A 19,098-nucleotide genomic window follows, 5' to 3' on the forward strand; every position below is an offset into this window, starting at 1 on the left:
ATATGAGATGCTGGCACCACAGGTGGTGGCTTTACCTCCTAGGCCCCAATAGCAGCCCACCAAGCAGTATCTTTTAACTACTATACCAAATGCCCACCTCACTCCTTGATTTTTTTTTTAAAGATTTATTTAATTGAAAGTCATAGTTACACAGAGAGAGGAGGATAGGCAGTGAGAGAGAGGTCTTCCATCCACTGGTCCACTCCCCTATTGGCTGCAATGGCCGAAGCTGCACCAATCCGAAGCCAGGAGCCAGGAGCTTCTTCCAGGTCTCCCACACGGGTTCAGGAGCCCAAAGACTTGGGCCGTCCTCTTCTGCTTTCCTAGGCCATTGCAGATAGCTGGATAGGAAGTGGAGCAGCCAGGTCTTGAACTGGCACCCATATGGTATGCTGGCACTGCATGCGACGGCTTAACCCACTACACCACAGTGCTGGCCCCATTCCTTGAGTTTTATATCAAGTCCATGTGTATACATGTGGTTTAATTATGTCTGTGTGTGCACACACGACACACATTCAGATCCAAAATCTTCACTTACTTTCCCGGACTAAAAACAGTGTCCTCATCCAGAAGAAAGCAGGGTCCTTCGGAAGCACTTGAGTGTTGCTGTGGAATACTTTGGCCTTTCCTCGTGTGCAGAGTTTATTGACTGTTTCACCATTAAAGTTACTTGGTCTCCTTAGAGTGAGGAATTCAGTACCTACTGGATTGGATCAATATTAAAATTTATGAACAGTGCAGGCCTTGTCAGGGAACTCTTTTACTCATGTTCCATGTAATCCTCTCGGAGTTTCTGCCTCAGGGACCACATTAGTATTTAGTGCGTGCTGAAATATTCATGTCCTCTGATTAGCTGGATTGCATTGTTACATCCTCATCTCCTTCATGATGTGTTGTTAGAATAAAACCCACCTTGAAATTTAAGGGGGTACAGCATGTTTATTGCAGTGTCTTATTTTTGTCTGTGTTCCTCTCCAAAAATTGTATAACCACATAGGTTTGGTTTCCCATAAAAATAAAATGGCAGCACAACAAATGTTTAATTTTTTTAGTGGAAAATATATGGTTTAGTAACTACTGCTGTGTTATGTTTGTAGTAAACTTTAAAGGTGCATGTAAAATATTTAAGATTTTTAATTTTTGAAACTCTAACAACTTAAGTCACCTTTCCTTCCATGTATTGTTTAACTAAAGTAACTGTTTTCAGGGGCTTTTTTTTTTAACCCCCACTATGTGTTTTCCTCTGTACCTTTTCTTCCAAGAGTACGGAAATTACTGGAAACGCATTTTTCACTAGTTCCTTGACAAGTCTAGACCAGCTGAGTACGTCCTCTTTCTCCAATGTTGAACGTTGTAAGGTGTTGATACCTTTTTGTCCATGCTAACTTTGCAATTCTGCTTTCCCTTTGTATAATAATAAGCCTGCGTCTGAGACCTTATCTCTTAACATTCTCCAGGGGATTTGGAAGGACCTCAGAAGTACTGTGACGTCTTACTACAAGTCATGGGCATGGTGGTCATGAACCCAGCCCTGGAGCTAGGCAGACCTGGGCTTTGCTTTTGGCTCTGCCACTTACTGGTTTGACAGTTACTTGGCCTCCAAGCCTCCGTACCTGTCTCTTCAGTTGGAGATAACAGTGAACCTGCCTTGTAGTGCTGTGTGATGAATAACCGAGAACATGCCTAGTGCAGCAGCTGGCGCATGTTCAGCACTTACTGCCAGTCAGGAGGAGGATGAGTTTGCAGGTGGGCTAGACTGTGGGTCTCTGCGCCGACGGTTGGCCTTAGCCAGCTCCCCCTCCCTGGGAGCCATCTCCTAACTGTTGGAGCAGAGTGGCTTTCACGGTCAGTGCCTGGCCCAGTGCCTGGCATCTTAGATGGGGGTGGTTTTTCCTGTGTGAACGATACCCTAGTACTGCCTCAGGGAAGGGCCGAACAATGCTGTTCTCAGCAAGTGAATTTCAGCTGAGGCTTGACAAGTGACTCAGGGGCCATTCACCTCTCTGTGCTGTCATCAGGGACAGTGAGAGACGAGGCTGCTGCTTTCTTGGTTGATCCAGGACAGCAGAGTGAGGTGCACGCAGTGGTCACTTGTGCACCTGGTGGCTGAGTGGGAAGTTGCTAACTGTGAATGGCATTTCTTGAAGCACTGCATAGCAGGTGCCCTTGATGTACATTTGATGAACCACGTTTCTCTGGGTCTCAGCTTCCTTGCTGCACCGTGAAGGAGTTGGACCAGGTGTTTTGACTTCCCTCCCCACTGCTAAGGTTATGCATGATTCTGAATATCCTTGCATTTCTAGGGAAAAGATCTGTGCGGATCAGTCCTGTATATGAAGCTGCCTTGAATAGTTGAGATAGAGCAGGCCCCTCCCAGGACCAGTGGAGAAATAAAGTATGCAGAAACTCTAGTGCAGGACTCAGGCTGGCAAGTGAGTGAGTGCTCTGATCGCATACGCTTCCAGGTTTAAAACCAGAGGTGTCTGCAGAGGGTGCGAAAGGCGCAGGAAGACAGATCACCCAAATTCACGTGAAGCTGAGTCCCAGGCTCCATCGTCGCCACTAGAGGCCGGCTCTGCCCCCTTCCCACTTGCACCTGAGATCACATAGGGCCTGGGCTTCCTATCCATGGAGATCTGGACCCTGCTACCACCCAGGTGCCCCCATGCCAGTGTAGATACTTTACTGCCCTCCCACGTGCACGTGCACCAAGATTCAGGGACAGCGGGGGCACACTAAGCTGGACGTGGATTGCCCGAGGGCCTGTGTGCTGATGCCTCTGCTCCTCTGTGCCTTGATTTCTTCATCCGTCAGAAGAGGTAAAAAGGCCTGTCTACAGCGTTGTGGTGAGGATTGAATGAGGTACAACATGGCGGTGCTTGGCCAGAGAGCCCAGAACCGGTGAGCATTCTGCAAATGGTAACTTAATATTAGGACTGCTGTTACTAGAGAGTTGCCTGGAATTCTCGGAATACTCCCAGAGGTTGGTGTTGAGGCTCCATCCTGCCCTTCCTCTGCAGGACTCACAGCTGACAGGGTCTGGGGGAGAGAGTGAAGCACACAGGGCAGAGCCAGCCAAGAGTTGTGCTAAGTAAAATTATCTCTTCCCCTTTTATGTAGAGGTCACTGGATGAGAGAACGTGGCACTGTTCATTGTCCATTGTCGTTGCTGAAACGTAAACAGGCAGGTGGCTCAGAGAAGTGATGCTGCTGTTGTCAATGGCAGCAGCATTTAATCATGAGTACCCAAGGATGCGCCCGCAGGGCTCTCTTCAGAGTGGTTGGGCCACGGGTTCCTGTGGCATCTTGTGGAGAGGGAAGCGATTTATCTCACGGTGGAGCAAGGCAGTTCAAAGCTGACGGGGTGTACCTGATGCTCCCATCTTTGTGGTACAAGATACCTGCCAGCTCCAGCCATCACATACAGTTCCAAGCCACAAAGATGGAAGAAGAGAACAAGAACATGGGCTCTGTCAGAAACATTTTCCCACACGATGGTTCTCCTACCTCTCATTGGCCAGAACTTCGTCACATGGCTACACTTAGCCGCACTGCATCAGCTGGGCAGCAGTGTGACCAGCTAAAAGTCAGGATTTTGCTCCTGAGGATAAGGAGACCTATGTTGAAGAAGACACTAGCACAGACGGCAGACATCATGTATTTTGGCTCCTGAAGTGTCTTTTTGTTTTTAAGATTTATTTATTTATTTTAAAAAAATGATAGAGACAGGGAGAGATCTTCCATCTGCTGCTTCACCCCTCAAAATGATCACAAATGGGGACAAGGCCAGGCTGATGCCAGGAGCTAAGAATTCCATCCAGGTCTCTCACACGGGTGGCAGGAACTCAAATACTTGAGCCATCATCTGCTTCCCAGGTGAACTAGCAGGAAGCTGGATTGGGAGTAGAGTAGCCAGGACTCAAACTGGCACCCCGATAAGGGATGTGAGTTTTGCAAGTGGTGACTGAACCTGCTACACCACAGCACTCTCCCTGAAATGTCTTCCTGTAACCGTGCTTCATGCTTAATAGGTCTGAAGCTCCAACTCAGATTAAACTGTTTCAGAAACCAGGATGTAAGGGGGAGGCACTGGGCCTTGCAGTTAAGACACTGGTTAAGATGCTCGTGTCATATATTGGAGTGTCTGGGTTCAGTTCCTGGTTCTGACTTCTGACTCCAGCTTTGTGCCTTTGCAGACCCTGAGAAGCATCGGTGATGGCTCAAGTAGTCGAGTTGGAGACCTGAATCAAATTGCTGTCTCTTGGCTTTGGGTTGGCCCAGTGCTGGTCGTTGTGGGTATTTGAGGGTGAACGAGCAGATGGGAGAGCTAGTGTACTTTTCTTAACCCACATAAGAATTTTTATAAAGGTGCCAGATGTGACTGTTGGATTCCCCAACTGGTTATAAATGTGAAGTGTTGTTTATAGATACTTACTAATTTTGATTGCTTTGGTAATTTTACCTTTCTAGATTTCTTTTTTTTTTTCTTTCCTTTTTTTTTAATTTTTCCATTCTTTTTTTTTTTTTTTTTTTTGACAGGCAGAGTAGATAGTGAGAGAGAGAGACAGGGAGAAAGGTCTTCCTTTTTGCCGTTGGTTCACCCTCCAATGGCCGCTGCAGCCGGCGCACCACACCAATCCGAAGCCAGGAGCCAGGTGCTTCTCCTGGTCTCCCATGCGGGTGCAGGGCCCAAGGACTTGGGCCATCCTCCACTGCCTTCCCCGGCCACAGCAGAGAGCTGGCCTGGAAGAGGGGCAACCGGGATAGAATCCGGCGCCCCGACCGGGACTAGAACCCGGTGTGCCGGCGCCGCAAGGCAGAGGATTAGCCTGTTAAGCCACGGCGCCGGCCCTTTCTAGATTTCAAACCCATTACCAGTCCTTCTAAAAATTACCCAGAAGGAATTCTGTAAGTTTTCAGCCTCCCTCCCACACAGTTATACAGGTCTCTTCACACTGTGTGCAGCATCACTTGTGAGCCCTGTAGTTTGTGAATTTGCAGGGTTCCACCAGCCCCACCCCAGTGAGAAGAGAGGTCAGGTCAGCTTTCGATGACTGAGTTAGGGATGAGGTCAGACCAGGAGAGCTGCTGGAATCAAGTTCTTGGGCATTAGTGTCTGACACTCGGTCTTGGGGGAACTGCGCTCAGTTGCGCAGTGCGGGGGAGGTGAGTCTGTCAGCCAGACTGTGAGCAGATTCTGTACAGCGCCGCTTCAGGTTGCTGGCAGCTTCATTCCCTGGCACCCCTGCCCCTCTGCAATTGAAGGCACTGCTGAGTAACTGTCCGTAACAGTGAGGGACGTATGCAGGTACTTTAAAATTTTGTTCACAGGAAGGTGAAATCCAAAGATAAATTGGGGCCAGCATTGTGGCCAGTGGATTAGGCCACTGCGTGCAGTGCTGGCATCCCATTTCAGAGTGCTGGTTCAAAGTCCTGGCTGCGCCGCTTCCAGTCCAGCTCCCTGCGAATGTGCCTGCAAAGCAGCATATCATGGCCCAAACTCTTTGCCTGAGCTAGTTCGCCAGAGGCATCACCATCTCCTCTGATGGGAATGACCGTTCTGGTATTGACACAGGGCACCATGTGTGTCCGCTATCTTCAGCCTGCTCAGCAGGTTCTGAAGACAGAATTTTGATAGCGTGCACCACCACACTGTGTCTTAGGTGGCTTTCTGCGTCCAGGGATGAGACTGTGCATAAGACCCCTGTGACCCTTTACGCTGACCCCGTGCCAGCCCTTACAGGCAGCCTTCCTCTCCCCCCCCCCCCGCCCCCGGCAGCAGAGGGGCGCTGTTAGGAGGTGGGAAGCAAGCCTGGGCTGCAGCAGCTAGATCCTTGTTCCCACTCCCGTGTTCAGGATCTCGGTTTGCAGTGTATTTTGTCCTTCTCACTGGCGGGGAGATGGTGAACCTCCTCTCGAGACCTGGTAGGACCATGTGACACGTCACAGTGGCTGGTGCTGAAGGGGTTCCTCAGGCTGACAGTTGGAGGCGACCCCGCTGTGGAAGGCAGTAGACTTGGTCAGGGGAGCGCAGTCTCCAGAGGAGTGTGCAGCGTGAGCGCCGCGGTGTCTGTGCTGAGACGTCGGCACACAGAAGCTTGTCTGAAATCCAGGGCGGCCTCTGCTGAGCAGCTTTGGTTGCACGTGAGAAGGCAGACACTGCCGGAGTGCCCGGCGTGTCCTGATTTTGTCTCCAGCGTTCCTGATTTCAGACTGGCTGTCGGTAGGTTAGTTTGCAGCCCCAGTGTGGTCAAGTCAGGTTGCACGGGAACTACCACATGAAGCCCACTGCTGTCTTGCCTCTCCCGCTCCCTGCTCGCTGTCCGCCCTGCCTCTACCTCAAGCTGTGGCCAGTGTACAGGGTGGGGGCAGGCTGTGGGAAGAGCATTTTTCTAAAGCCAAAGAGAACATCTCCAGAGCTGAAGAGTATTGTATGCAGCCTCAGAGATCAATTGTATTTGCTCACTCTTTGTTTCAAATTCTTCCTGGCAGAAGCAATAAAAAATGTGTACAGAGCAAAGATTTGTCCTGATGCCCACCTCTTAGCTGAACCCCCTGTGGAATTCAGCTGGGGAGTGGTCTGAACACGTCCTTAGTGGGCAGTGAGGGCAAATGTGAGGCAGGAACTGGCTTTCCAGGTAGTACTCTGAGAGCCATGTGCTGAGTGGTCTTGGGCCCTGTGCCACCTCTGGGCACAAGCGTGGTGGCGTGTGCTGTCAGGTCCTGATTGCTGAGCAGGCTGCCACAGTGGGCGTGCGTGGCACCCACCCCGTGTTAATACATTGAAGGTCATTCTCTCTAGGGAGCAGGATGGATTCTAGGTTTGTGCTTTCAGTGTCTGGTTCTGCTCCCGAGGGAGCATTGCTGGCACCAAGCCTGTCTCTGTAGTCAGTCCTGGCATCTGGGGGCAAGGAGGAAGGAACACTTGCAAGAAGACAAGTGGACCAACCTAAAGAGAAGAACATCAGAAAACAGCTTTTCCATTGTATTTTTGATGGTCACCCCTCTGTCTGTGTTTCTGTCTTGTACATACATCCCACAGCATGGTAACGGAAGTGGAAAAAACTGAACCGCTCTGCTTGCTGACCGCTATTCTGTCTTGAACTTGGCTCTGCCTTTGTCCTTTATCCTAGCTCGAGGGTCAGGCAGCACCATCCCAGCTCTTCATCCTCGCTGAGTAACTGGGGAAAAGCCCTTGGAATAAAGAGTTTGCTCTCTGGCCTGATTTCACCAAGATTAGGTCCCACAGCCTGCAGATGTTTTCTCCCTGTTAGGGTTAGGGTGACTACAACCCAGCTCGCCTGTAGCACATTTATGTCCGCTGTTCCCTGAGACTAATAGCACTTTCTGCCGCAGGATAAGCACTGCTTGGGATGTCTGCCTCTCATATTTGAGTGCTGGTTTGAGTCCCAGCTACTCCTCTTCGTCTCCAGCTTCCTGTTAATGTGCCTAGGAAGGCAGTAGATGTTGGTGCAAGTACTTGTGCCAGTCCCACCCACATGGGAGACCTGGGTGGAATATCAGACTCCTGGCCCGGCGCTGACTGTTGTGGTCACCTGGGGAAGAAATCGGTGGGTGGGAAATCTGTCCACCACCCCTTCCTCACCCTTCCTTCATCTCTCCCTCTGTTTTTCCCCGTTGCTCTCTTACTCTGCCTTTCAAATACATACATACACACATGCTTTCATCTTTACAAAACTTTCTTTCTCAAAAAGGTGCCCTTGGGTGGCATATTTTTAGTGTGGTTATGCCGGTTAGGGGTGAAGGAAAGGCTGTGCGTGCTCACGGACACCGTCTGACTCACGCTGCTTTCCTCTCTCACCGCAGCTCCACCTGGCAGCCCTGGCGTCCCTGAAGGGAGATATCGTGGAGCTCAATAAACGTCTGCAGCAGACGGAGCGGGAACGGGACCTTCTGGAAAAGAAATTGGCCAAGGCACAGGTAAGGGCCTGGGACAGGTGTGTGTGTGAGGGTGTCTGTGTGTAACATAAAACACTGAAGTCCCCACTCTACAAATGGCAGCTCAATGAGAAAGCACTTCGGCTGGGCTGCGCTCACAGTCTCCAAGGACTGGGGGCTCCCGGCATGCAGTGCTTGTGGTTCTGGACGCTGGAACCCAGGACCGAGGAGCCTGCCAGCTTTCCTGCTGGTGAGGGCTCTCTGCCTGGTTAACAGATGTGTCCTTGTGTGTGAGAGCGTCTCCCCCGGCCCTTCTGATGCGGGCAGTAATCCCGCTCAGGGGCCTCCACCCTCATGACCCAGGCACCTCCCAGAACCATCGCATAGAGGGTCTAGTCTTGAACATGGGTTTGGGGAGACACAGACCCTCAGTCCCTAGCACACTCTCACAACCACTGCCCAAGCCAGGAAATGCGACTTAGCTGCCGGCCTGGAAGCCTCCTGCACAGGCCCGTCCCCATTTCCACACAAAGATAAACCTGAGATGTCTTTTACAGTGTGATTTCTTGTGTTTCTTTACAGTTTATCAGATATGTTTGCATATGTAGATAGTAGAGTTTAGTTTGTCCATTAAAAAGAGGCATTTTCTTCAAATTTCTTAACATATGGGTTTTCCCTCCATCCTTTGTTTGCTTTTTAATTTCTCCCTAACTGTGAAGTTTCCCATAGTCTGAGTGAACACACAGTTTTCACATTAGCTCGTCTGTACTCTGCAAATGGACAGCTGAGCTTGCTAAGGATTTGTGTGAATGTATGTATGTATGCATGTATGTATTTTTACTCAGATACATACTGCCTGCCTGTTTATCTTTCTGTATAGCAGCTGTTTGTGGTTTATGTCTAGGCTCATAGCTTTATTAGGACTTACAAAGTCTGGATAGCTTAGTTCCGCTATATGTGTCAGTTACTAATTAGAATACTTTTATAGAGACATTTTCCATCATCTGTGTTGAAACCATGGTGTAATTCATAGAGAAAAGCAAAATAAACACACAAATCCTTCCATTTATTTAACATTTTTCAAAATAACGTTGGTTCCTTCTGAAACCTCAGGTGGTGCTGTCTGTGGCTGGTGAGAGCCGCCTTGAGGTGGCTGCTGCTCTGGTGCTGTGAGTCTAGTGGTTACTCTGGGCTCCTGTGGTATGTTTCTTGCTCCAAAACTGGACTTAGCAATTTTCCCAGTAGACATCATCAGGAAATGATATTTCAAGACCATGGTCTGCATGCTGAGGGTTCTTTCTACTTTGAGGATTTGTATTGTTTTTAGGCCTCTTGTAGATGGAGTCAGGAAATTATTTAATTACTTAGATATGGAGGTATACTTCAGCTATTTATGAGGGTACTTCATAAAGTTTGTGGAAAAGTGGAGGTAAAAAATGAGTTTTTTGTGTTGTAAAACCTGACTGGGTAGGAGCAGGAGTTATGGTGCAGTGGGTTAAACCACTGCTTATGATGCCTACGTCCCATATCAGAGTGTCTGTTCCAGTCCCAGCCACTCTGCACTTCCGGTATAGCTTTCTCCTAGGTACCTTTGTGCATCCAAGTACCTGAGTCCCTGACACACATGTGGAAGACCTGGGTGGAGTTCTGGACTCCTGGCTTTGGCGTGGCACAGGCCTGGCTGTTGTAAGCATTTGGGAATGAACCAGTAGATTGAAACACACACTGACTCATTCTCTCTCTCTCTTTCTCTCTTACCTTTCAAATAAATAATTTTTTAAAATGTGTAAAAATAAAATTAATAACCATATACGAGGTCTTCAAAAAAGTTCATGGAAAGTGTATGCTGTGAAAAAACTATTATTGAATCACAAGATTTCTTTTTACATCAAAGAATTATCTTTTATTTCAATTTTTCTACTTTTCAAAAGTTCTCACATAAAATTTAAGACTTTATACCTTAGACATCCTTATTTTTACACCCAGTTCAGATTCAGACTTTAAAGTGTTTTTGCTTCTGTATTTCATTTGTATCTCCTTTGTTTCATACTAAAAATCCCCTTAATGTTATATAAGATCCTTTCTAGGGGCTGGTGTTGTGGCACTGTGGATTAAGCTGCTGTTCACTAAGCTAGCATCCCATATCAAAGTGCTGATTTGGATCCCAGCTGCTCTGCTTCTGATCCAGTTCCCTGTTAATGTGCCAGAGAGGGAAGGTAGTGGAGGATGGCCCAAGTGCTTGGGCCCCTGCCACCTAGGTGGGATTTCCTGGCTCCTGGTTTCTGCCTGGACCAGACCTAATATTGCAGCTGTTTGGGAGAATGAACCAGTGGGTGGAAGATATCTTTCTCTCTCTCCCCCCTCTCTGCCTCTCTGCTGCTCTTTCAAATAAATAAATATTTTGACTCAGGGTAAATGTTCCATTCTGTATCTGTACTTGGCTGTCTCATTCATTCTTCTTTCTAGTAATTTTGCTGGTGTAAGTCTTTGAGTTTTTAAACATGTATTTTGTTTTGTTTTGTTTGTATGTCAGAGTTATGGAGAGAGAGGAAAAGAGATCTTCTGTCCTCTGGTTCACTCCCCCAAATGACTGCAACAGTTGGGGGTAGGCTAGGCCAAAGCCAGAAGCACAGAAATCTATCCAGATTTCCCACGTGAGAAGCAGGGGTCCAAACCCTTGTGCCATCTTCTGCTGTTTTCCCAGATGCATTAGCAGGGAGCTGGATTAGAAAGTGAGGCAACTGGGACTCAAACTGGTACTCATATGGGATGCCAGTGTTGCAGCAGGCAGCTTAACCTTCGGCACCACAACTAGAATAACTCTTAATCATTCTAGTCATTCTCAGGTTTGCTGTGTATTCTTTGATTACCACTTGGTATTGTCTTTTTTTTAATTTCAGGACTTTTTAAAAAATGTATTCTTAATATTTTTATTTGACAGGTAGAGTCATAGACAGTGAGAGAGAGAGAGAGAGACAGAGAGAAAGGTCTTCCTTCTGTTGCTTCACTCCCCACATGGCCGCTACGGCCAGCCGGCGCTGTGCCGGTCCAAAGCCAGGAGCCAGGTGCTTCCTCCTGGTCTCCCATGCAGGTGCAGGAGTCCAAACATTTGAGCCATCCTCCACCGCCCTCCCAGGCCACAGCAGAGAGCTGGACTGGAAAAGGAGCAACCGGGACTAGAACCCAGTGCCCATATGGGATGCTGGCGCTGCAGGCAGAGGATTAACCAAGTGAGCCACGGTGCCGGCCAATATATATTTTTTTATTTGTTTATTTAAAGACAGAGTGACAGAGAGGTTAAGACAGAGAGATCTGGGGCTGTCGCTGTGGCGCAGCAGGGTAAAGCCCTGGCCTGAAGCACTGGCATCCCATATGGGTGCCGGTTCTAGTCCCAACTGCTCCTCTTCTGATCCAGCTCTCTGCTATGGCCTGGGAAAGCAGTAGAAGATGGCCCAAGTCCTTGGGCCCCTGCACCCACGTGGGAGACCCAGAAGAAACTCCTGGCTTTGGATCAGCGCAGCTCCGGCCATTGCAGCCATGTAAGGAGTGAACCAGCAGATGGAAGACCTCTCTCTCTCTCTGTACGTCTCTCTATAACTCTGTCTTTCAAATAAATAAAATAAAATCTTAAAAAAGAAAAAGAAAGATCTTCCATGCACTGGTTCACTCCCCACAATAGCTGCAACAGTTAAGTCTGGGCCAGGTTGAAGCCAGGAGCCAGGAACTCCATGCCAGTCTCCCACGTGGGTGGCAGGAGCCCAGCTACTCAGGCCATCTTCCACTGCTTTTCCAGGTGCCCTAGCAGGGAGCTGGATCGGAAGCAAAGCAGCTGGGACACAGTGCTCAGATATGGGATGTCAGTATCTCAGGTGGCTGATTAACCTGCTGTGTCACATCAATCGAGCTTTGATTTTCAAGGACTGCTATTATTTGTATGTTAGATTGTCTTTGCCTGACCTTATTATCTGTCATGATTTCAAATTTCTTATATCTTTCCTTTAAATTTGTTTTAATTATTTGAGAGAATGTGTCCATCTGCTAGTTCACTCTCCACATGCCTGCAGGGATCCCAGGATAGGTTGGGGGTTGAAGCCGAGAGGTCCCAAATGCCCACTCGCATCTCCTTTATCTAACTTAAATTTTCCCCTGTTCTCCATGTTCTCTTCCTCTTGGTGTTACACACTGTTTTTGTCCCTTCCTTTGTGCCTTCCAGTTTAGTCCGCATTTCTGAAATGTATTTTTGACTCATTTTGGGCTGGACATTGCCCACCCCTGCTGCATAAGAATGCTATTGATTTTTTTGTGTTGGTTTTATATCCAATAAGGTTGCTGAATTATCCATTCTAATAGTCTCTTGGTGGAGTCTTGGTTCCCCGTCAGGGGCGGGGAACATCTGGCCCACAGGCCGTATATAACACAAGACATCATTTGGTTTTGCCTTGCCAAAGCCACTGCAAGCAGAGCTTGGGATTCAATAAGTCTCTAGCAGGCTGATCTTTAAGTTGATAATTTTGTGTGGCCCACAAATGTTATAAATATCCAAATGGCCGTTGGTAGAGACAAGGTTCCCCACCCTTGCCATATAAAAGACCATGTCTTCTGCAAACAGGGGTGATCTGACTTCCTTTTCTCCAGTTTGTTTCTCTTTTATTTCTTTTTTTGAGAAAGCTTTTGTGAGTCGATGGAGCTTCGCCTTCTGCTGTTTTCTTGTAGTCAGTGGTATGGCAGCCTGCTTTCTGACACCTGGCTCTGTCCTTCCACCGGCTTGTATCTGGATCTCTTCTTTGCTCTGTTTCTATTATCCTTTTCCCCCCATGTTTTGATCTCACTCCCAGCAGTTTGTGCTGGAATGGAGCCCTGGGGGGCACTAGGACTAGACAGGGTCTGCCCACAGGCCTGGTGGGCTCCCGTCTCACACTGCCCTTTGCATCAGGCTGGCCCCACCCTGGTTCTAGCTCATGTTCCCCCAGCCGGCCTTCTCGCTTTGCTGTGATCTCCAGTTCCCAGAGCCTCCAACCTTGCCGTTTCCCTGGCGATCCTGTGCCCACACGCCTACTCATGTCTTATGGGTGGTGTAGGTTGTGCAAGGGGATGCCTTGTCTCCAAGTTTTTGGGTTTTCTGTATAGATGCTCTGTGTTTTTTCAGTTTATGGAGATCAAAAATCCAGGCTGCAAGGCTGGCTTTGTGGCTGAGCAGTTTAAGCTGCTGTCTGCAATGCCAGCATTCCATATCTGAGTGCTGGTTTGAGTCCCTGCTACTCTGCTTCTGATACAGCTTCTTGCTAATGTGCCTGGGAAAGCAACAGAAGATGGCCAAGTGCTTGAGCCCCTGCCACCCACATGGGTGACCTGGATGGAGCTTTTGGCTCCTGGCTTCAGACTGACCTAGCACCCCAGATGTTACATCCATTTGGGGAGTGAACCAGAAGAGATAGATCTCTCTCTCTCTCTCTCTCTCTCTCTCTCTACCTCTCTACCTCTCTACCTCTCTCTCTACCCTTAAAAATAAATGAGTTTTTAGGAAAAAACAAAAACAAAAAACCCGGGTTGCTGTAGCCATCTTAACAAAATGACCTATGAGAAGTTTTGAAAACTCTCCTGTCAAATAATCACAGGCTCGTTGAACAGGCAGAGACCCTTGTACGTAAATCACCCACTTTTACATTTGGCCGGGGACCCAAAGAGGTTAACTTGGTTGTCCAGGGTCAACTGAACAGCTTAGTAAGGTCACCAATGACAAGTTCTCAATTTATTCTTAGATTAGAATTTTGCTTACTCTATGTCTGATCATAGAATGAATAAAATGTGATTTTAAAAAAACCTTGAAAACTGCATTATGATGTTTCAGTGCTACTGAAACATCCCTGGTGAATTCAAACTTTTAATGATTTTTTTAAAAATTTTTTTAAGATTTATTTATTTATATATTTGAAAGTCAGGTTTACACAGAGAAGGAGAGGCAGGGAGAGAGGTCTTCTAGCTGCTGCTTCACTCCCCCGTTTGCCACAACAGCTGGAGCTGCGCCGATCCAAAGGCAGGAGCCAGGAGCCTCTTCCCACGCGGGTGAAGGGGCCCAAGTACTTGGGCCATCTTCTACTGCTTTCCCAGGCCACAGCAGAGAGCTGGATTGGAAGTGGAGCAGCTGGAACTTGAACTGGTGCTCACATGGGATGCCGGCACTTTGGGCAGCAGCTTTATCCGCTATGCCACAGGGCCAGCCCCTGATTTCTTTTTAAAGAGTAACTTCTTATGTATGTGTTAAAAACAATCAAATGGTGTTATGTGACTGTGTTTCCTAATTTAGACTCATCCGGAAACCAACCAAAAAAGCCGTCAGCAGCTTTTTTTTGGTAGGAAGAAAACTGAATTATTCACCTGGAAACTGCCAGGTTCCATAGGTTAAAAGGTGACAAGCAGGGTACACATTTGGCCAGTCAGGTAAGACACCCGTTAGAACACCCACTTCCCAGAGCAGCTTGTGCAGAGCACAGTGAGAGGGTAATGGAACACTGTTTCTCTCCTGCATAAAGGATGGGTTCAGTTACATGTAGATTTATTTATAGCTGAGCCATTTTCATGTAATAGCCTTTGGTGGCTAATGTTATCCCTGTCAACAGTGGTCACGCCACAGCACCATTAACGCACGCTCCCTCCCTCCCTTCCTCTCTCTCTCTCTCTGTCTCTCATTTGCATCCTTACACCAAATAGACTTAAAAACTATTCTTTGCTGCTTGTGCTAGAGATGTCATCCCAGACTTGCCATCGCATACATCTTATACAGATGAGATTTATGCATGAGAAAATAAATACAATGAAGTATATGCTGTATGCTTTGGTAGTGATTCATATTTGAGGCATCACCAGAACAGAATTTGGAAGAACAAATTCATGTGCAAATTGGTGCTCTGTGGCTGTGATGAGTTTACCAGCTCTCCAAATATTACAGTGCTATGAGTTGACCAAAATGTAAAATGTAAATGGTATTTATGCTCATCAGATATTATAAAAAAAACTTTAACATCTGTTGAATAAATTATTTAAATACAATTTTCTTTGTTTCTTTGAGACACAGAGAAAGAACTCCCATCCATTATTTCCCCAGTGCCTGCAAAGGCTGGGGTTGGGCAAAGCTGAAGCTGGGAGATGGGTCTCCAGGATGAGTGGCAATGACCCTGGTGCTTGAGCCATCACTGGCTGCCTCCCAGGGGTTTGTGTTAGCAGGAAGCTGGAATCAGGAGCAGAGCTGGGACTGAAACCCATGCATTCTGACACGGGGTGCACGTGTCCCAGTCTAGTGTCTTAACTGCTAGGTCACACACTTGCCCTGAATAAGTTCTTAGCTGTGATCCTGGACTGACTGAATGAAAGGAGGTCCTGAGATAGACTGTGGGTAGGACTTAAGAGTAGTGATAGGAAGGGAAGAGCGGAGTAAAGAAGCTCCAGACCAGCGTGATGAGGAGGATGAAGTACTTCATGTTTGCTGTTGCCCTGTCATGAATCACCACAACTTCCTGGCTGAAAACACATCCTCACCCTCCCAGTTTGAACAGATACACAGACATGTGCCTGCATCTGCAGCAACACGCAGCAGCCGGTGGGGACCAGCCTGTGGCTAATTAGCTTGCTGCATTTTAAAGTACTACAGTACTTAAATATATCAAACGAGTTTAAAAGCCCCTTTGAAATTTGCTGGCAGTAATAGAGAACACTGTTTGTAATCTCTCTATCCTTGGATACTCACCTTCTATTTTCTTGAGATTTTGTTTATTTATTTGAAAAGCAGAGAGAGACAGGGAGAAACAGAAAGACCTTCTGTTCATTGGTTTACTCCTCAAATGGCTGCAGTGGTGGGCACTGGGCCAGGACAAAGCCAGGAGGGACACTAGAACACCATCCCAGTTGCCCGTGTGGGTGGCAGATTCCCAGGGAATTGGACCATCTTACGCTGCTTTCCCAGGCTCATTAGCAGGGAGCTGGGTGGGAAGTGGAGCAGCTAAGACTCAAACCAGTGCCTATACTGGATGTCAGCGTCAAAGGTGTCAGTTTAACCTGCTGTGCCAGAACAGTGGCCTCGGAATTTTCTACTTCTTGGAGTTTAGGAGGAAAACATGCATAGTCCACTACATGCAGTGGAGAGTGTGTTTCCTTTGTCTTGCTGGTTTTTTTTCTGAGATCCATGTTTGTCCTTTCTTCGGTCAGTTCCTCACCCCCCCCACACCTCTCCTTTCCTATTTGTTCACGTCTTTGGTAACCTGTGCAGCTGGTGGGTTTGCTCCTTACTGACATTTCCATTTGTGTCAGTGACTGTCTAGCTGACTTGTTCCCCCATGTCACCCTCAAGCAGCCCGGGCCAAGACTTCAGAGTAGGGATACTGTGTGCACAGGACTGGCTGTGACCAACCTGATGTGTTCTGAGGAGGAACGTCACTCTTTGCGTGTTTTAAAAGGGAGTGATGCTAACTCTTCTGCAGGGTGTCTGAGGGGTTAACAGATAAATGGTGATGTTGCGTTTTTCAAGGATCCAGTTCACAATGTTCTTAGGTTTGACAGCTGAGACTAATTTAATGATTAACGATCAGTGACCTCTGTTGGAGTAAGATAAAACCAGTGAAGAACATTAACAAAACCATAAAGCTTCTTAGCATCGCCACACTGCACAGGGCTTTTCCAGCAGGGGCTCAACGTGAGGCTAACTCATGGCTTTCTCCCTGGATTGCACCAAAGCGGAGATGAGCCTGCAGGGTTTCATTCTGCTTGTTTTCATTAAACATTTTTACATATAGGCAATTTCGCCAATTTAGAGAGTGGACACCAGTATTTATATGGGGTTTTAATTTGCTTCATCATCATGATAGAACTAAGACTTCAGGAGCAACTCAGGGTGTATAGTAAGTGCCAGATGGAACTGAAGAAAAACAAAATTTTGTCATTTTCAATCTTCATCTCTCTTTCTGTTCCTTTCAGACTGAAAGTCTGTAGTTGTAAGAGAAAGCTAGACTCCAAGCGATACTGACTTCTAGAAACTTGTGACAGGCAGGGTGCTGCAACCACAGGCTTTTGACTTTGCTGCCCTCTGAGATCCATCAAAAAAATGGACTCTAGGCTGCGAGGAGGGAGGATCGTGGATGCAATTACCTGTTACGAAAGAAAGCGAGCAGTAACGTGGTGTGTGAGACCATTTCTTACTTTGCTCTGCTGAAATTGTACGGGGTGTTTCTTACTGTGTAGAGAAGAAAATAATCCCTGACTCTAAGCTTTGCAGGGAGAAGCTGCCACTGTGGCTGAATAATTGGCTTCTGCAACTCAAGCTGGCTGGGGACAGGGGAAACGGGAATTCCTGTGGTTCACACCCCCCGTTGCCTCCTTTTAACTGTGTCCTCTCCAGGGGTTGAGGAGAGCTTTTTGGCTGTTCCTGGCTCTCATCTATCACACGCCATAACATTCATGTTCCCTGGACTTCACAGAAGGCAGGCTGGTCAGAGAGCAAGGGGCCACTTGAGATTTTTAGGTGAATGGAAGGAGGGCCAGTCAGGGGGCTGTGTACACGCTCCCAAGCTGACAGGTCTCTGCCACCATGGCTGGGAAGGGCACAGGCACTGTCCGAAAGACCTCTGAAAGGGTTTCAGGCAAAAATAGTGTCCATTGGCCAGAGTCAGTCACATGGCCGTGTTTAGCTCATTGGGGAGAGAAAGTGTCATCCCACCTGTGCACAGAACTCCAGCGTTGGCGACAGGCTCGCCCCGCTGGCCACCACCGGGTTCTGGTGTTTACATGACTGCATGCAACGCTGTGGTCTTGAGGAGCCCCGTGCACAGAAGGAAATGCTAGAGAGGAAAGGGCTCTGCTTGAAAGACGGTTGTGTTCATGGATTTATGAAAAACAATGGGGGAATGTTTTCTCTGTAATGTGCTTACACGTGTAGCTTTTTAAAGGGGCAGGCATTTGACCTAATGGTTAACATTCTTTTTTTTTTTCTTTTTTAAGATTTATTTTTATTTATTTCATAGAGTTACCGAGAGAGGTAGAGCCAGAGAGAGAAAGGTCTTCCATTAGCTGGTGCACTCCCCAAATGACCACAACAGCCAGAGCTGAGCTGATCGGATCCGAAGCTAGGAGCTTCTTCTGGATCTCCCACACCAGTGCAGGGGCCCAAGCACTTGGGCCTTCTTCTGTTTTCCCAGCCATAGCAGAGAGCTGGATTAGAAGTGGAGCTTCTTGGACTCGAACCAGCGCCCATATGGGATGCCGGCACTGTGGGCCAACGCTTTAACCCACTGTGCCACAATGCCGGCCCCTAGTTAAGATTCTAATTAGGATGCCTGTGTCTCATTTCAGGGTGCCTGTATTCACTGCCCACTTCTGGCTCTTGATTACCCCTTTCTGCTAGTGCAGACCCTGGGAGCCAGTGGTAATGGCTCATGCAGTTGAGTCCCTACCACCCACTTGGGAGACCTGGGTGGAGTTCCTGGTTCTTGGCTTTGGCCAAGTCCTGCCCCAACCATTGCAGCTATCTGGGGAATTGAGCCAGTGGATACGAGTGTGCTTTCTCCTTCTCGCTCTTGCTCTGTCTCTCTCTGCCTCTCAAATTAAAAAGCAAAAAAAATTGAAAACTCTACACAGATGTTAAGTAGCAATAATAGAAGTCATGTACCCTTTTTTTTGTTTAGATGTTGTTGTTATGTTAGCACTTGCTCCTCAGCAACTCTCAATGGGGTGTGGTATTGAGCTTGGCCTAGCTTGTGTCCTTGTGAAACAACACCTGAACTCACACACCCTCCTGGGTCACAGAGACAACTGTGGGTCAGTGCTGAAACTCGAGTGTGGCAACTGGGCTGCTCTCTGACAGCAGTTCCCGTGTAGATGGCAGGTGACCAGGACAGGAACGGCAGTTGTTGTGCACAGAATGGCGTTGTCTTTCCTGGGAGGTACCTCCTCATCCTCTACTTTCCTGCACTGAAGTGCCACATTCCCAGGGTTGGTCCTTGTGCACTTTAATGGGAACTGTTGAACAAGGGTTTTTGTTGGGGTTTTTTGGCTCCTGCAGGCGGTGGCCTGTTTCCGCCTACACCCAGGCCCTTGCTGGACCTGCTCTGCTTTCTGTGTTGTAGCTGGGAAAGGCTCAGGGCTGTCTCACTAAGCTTTGAGATCAGTGCCTCCACATATCTTTGGGTATAAGGAGTGTGACACACCAGTGAG

General features: G+C 47.8%; 1 protein-coding gene across 5 annotated transcripts in view; it reads left to right on the top strand.

Annotated features, from left to right (window-relative positions):
* Positions 1–19,098, top strand: part of MCC (MCC regulator of WNT signaling pathway) — a 446,585-nt gene that overhangs the window by 330,349 nt on the left and 97,138 nt on the right. For all 5 annotated transcript variants that reach the window (XM_062189308.1, XM_062189312.1, XM_062189309.1 and 2 more), the window contains one exon: positions 7,831–7,944. In XM_062189308.1, the coding sequence (XP_062045292.1) occupies positions 7,831–7,944 (114 nt within the window). The remainder of the gene's footprint in view (positions 1–7,830; positions 7,945–19,098) is intronic.

This window comes from Lepus europaeus, chromosome 4 (assembly GCF_033115175.1).
Source record: "Lepus europaeus isolate LE1 chromosome 4, mLepTim1.pri, whole genome shotgun sequence".
Taxonomy (NCBI): Eukaryota; Metazoa; Chordata; class Mammalia; order Lagomorpha; family Leporidae; genus Lepus; species Lepus europaeus.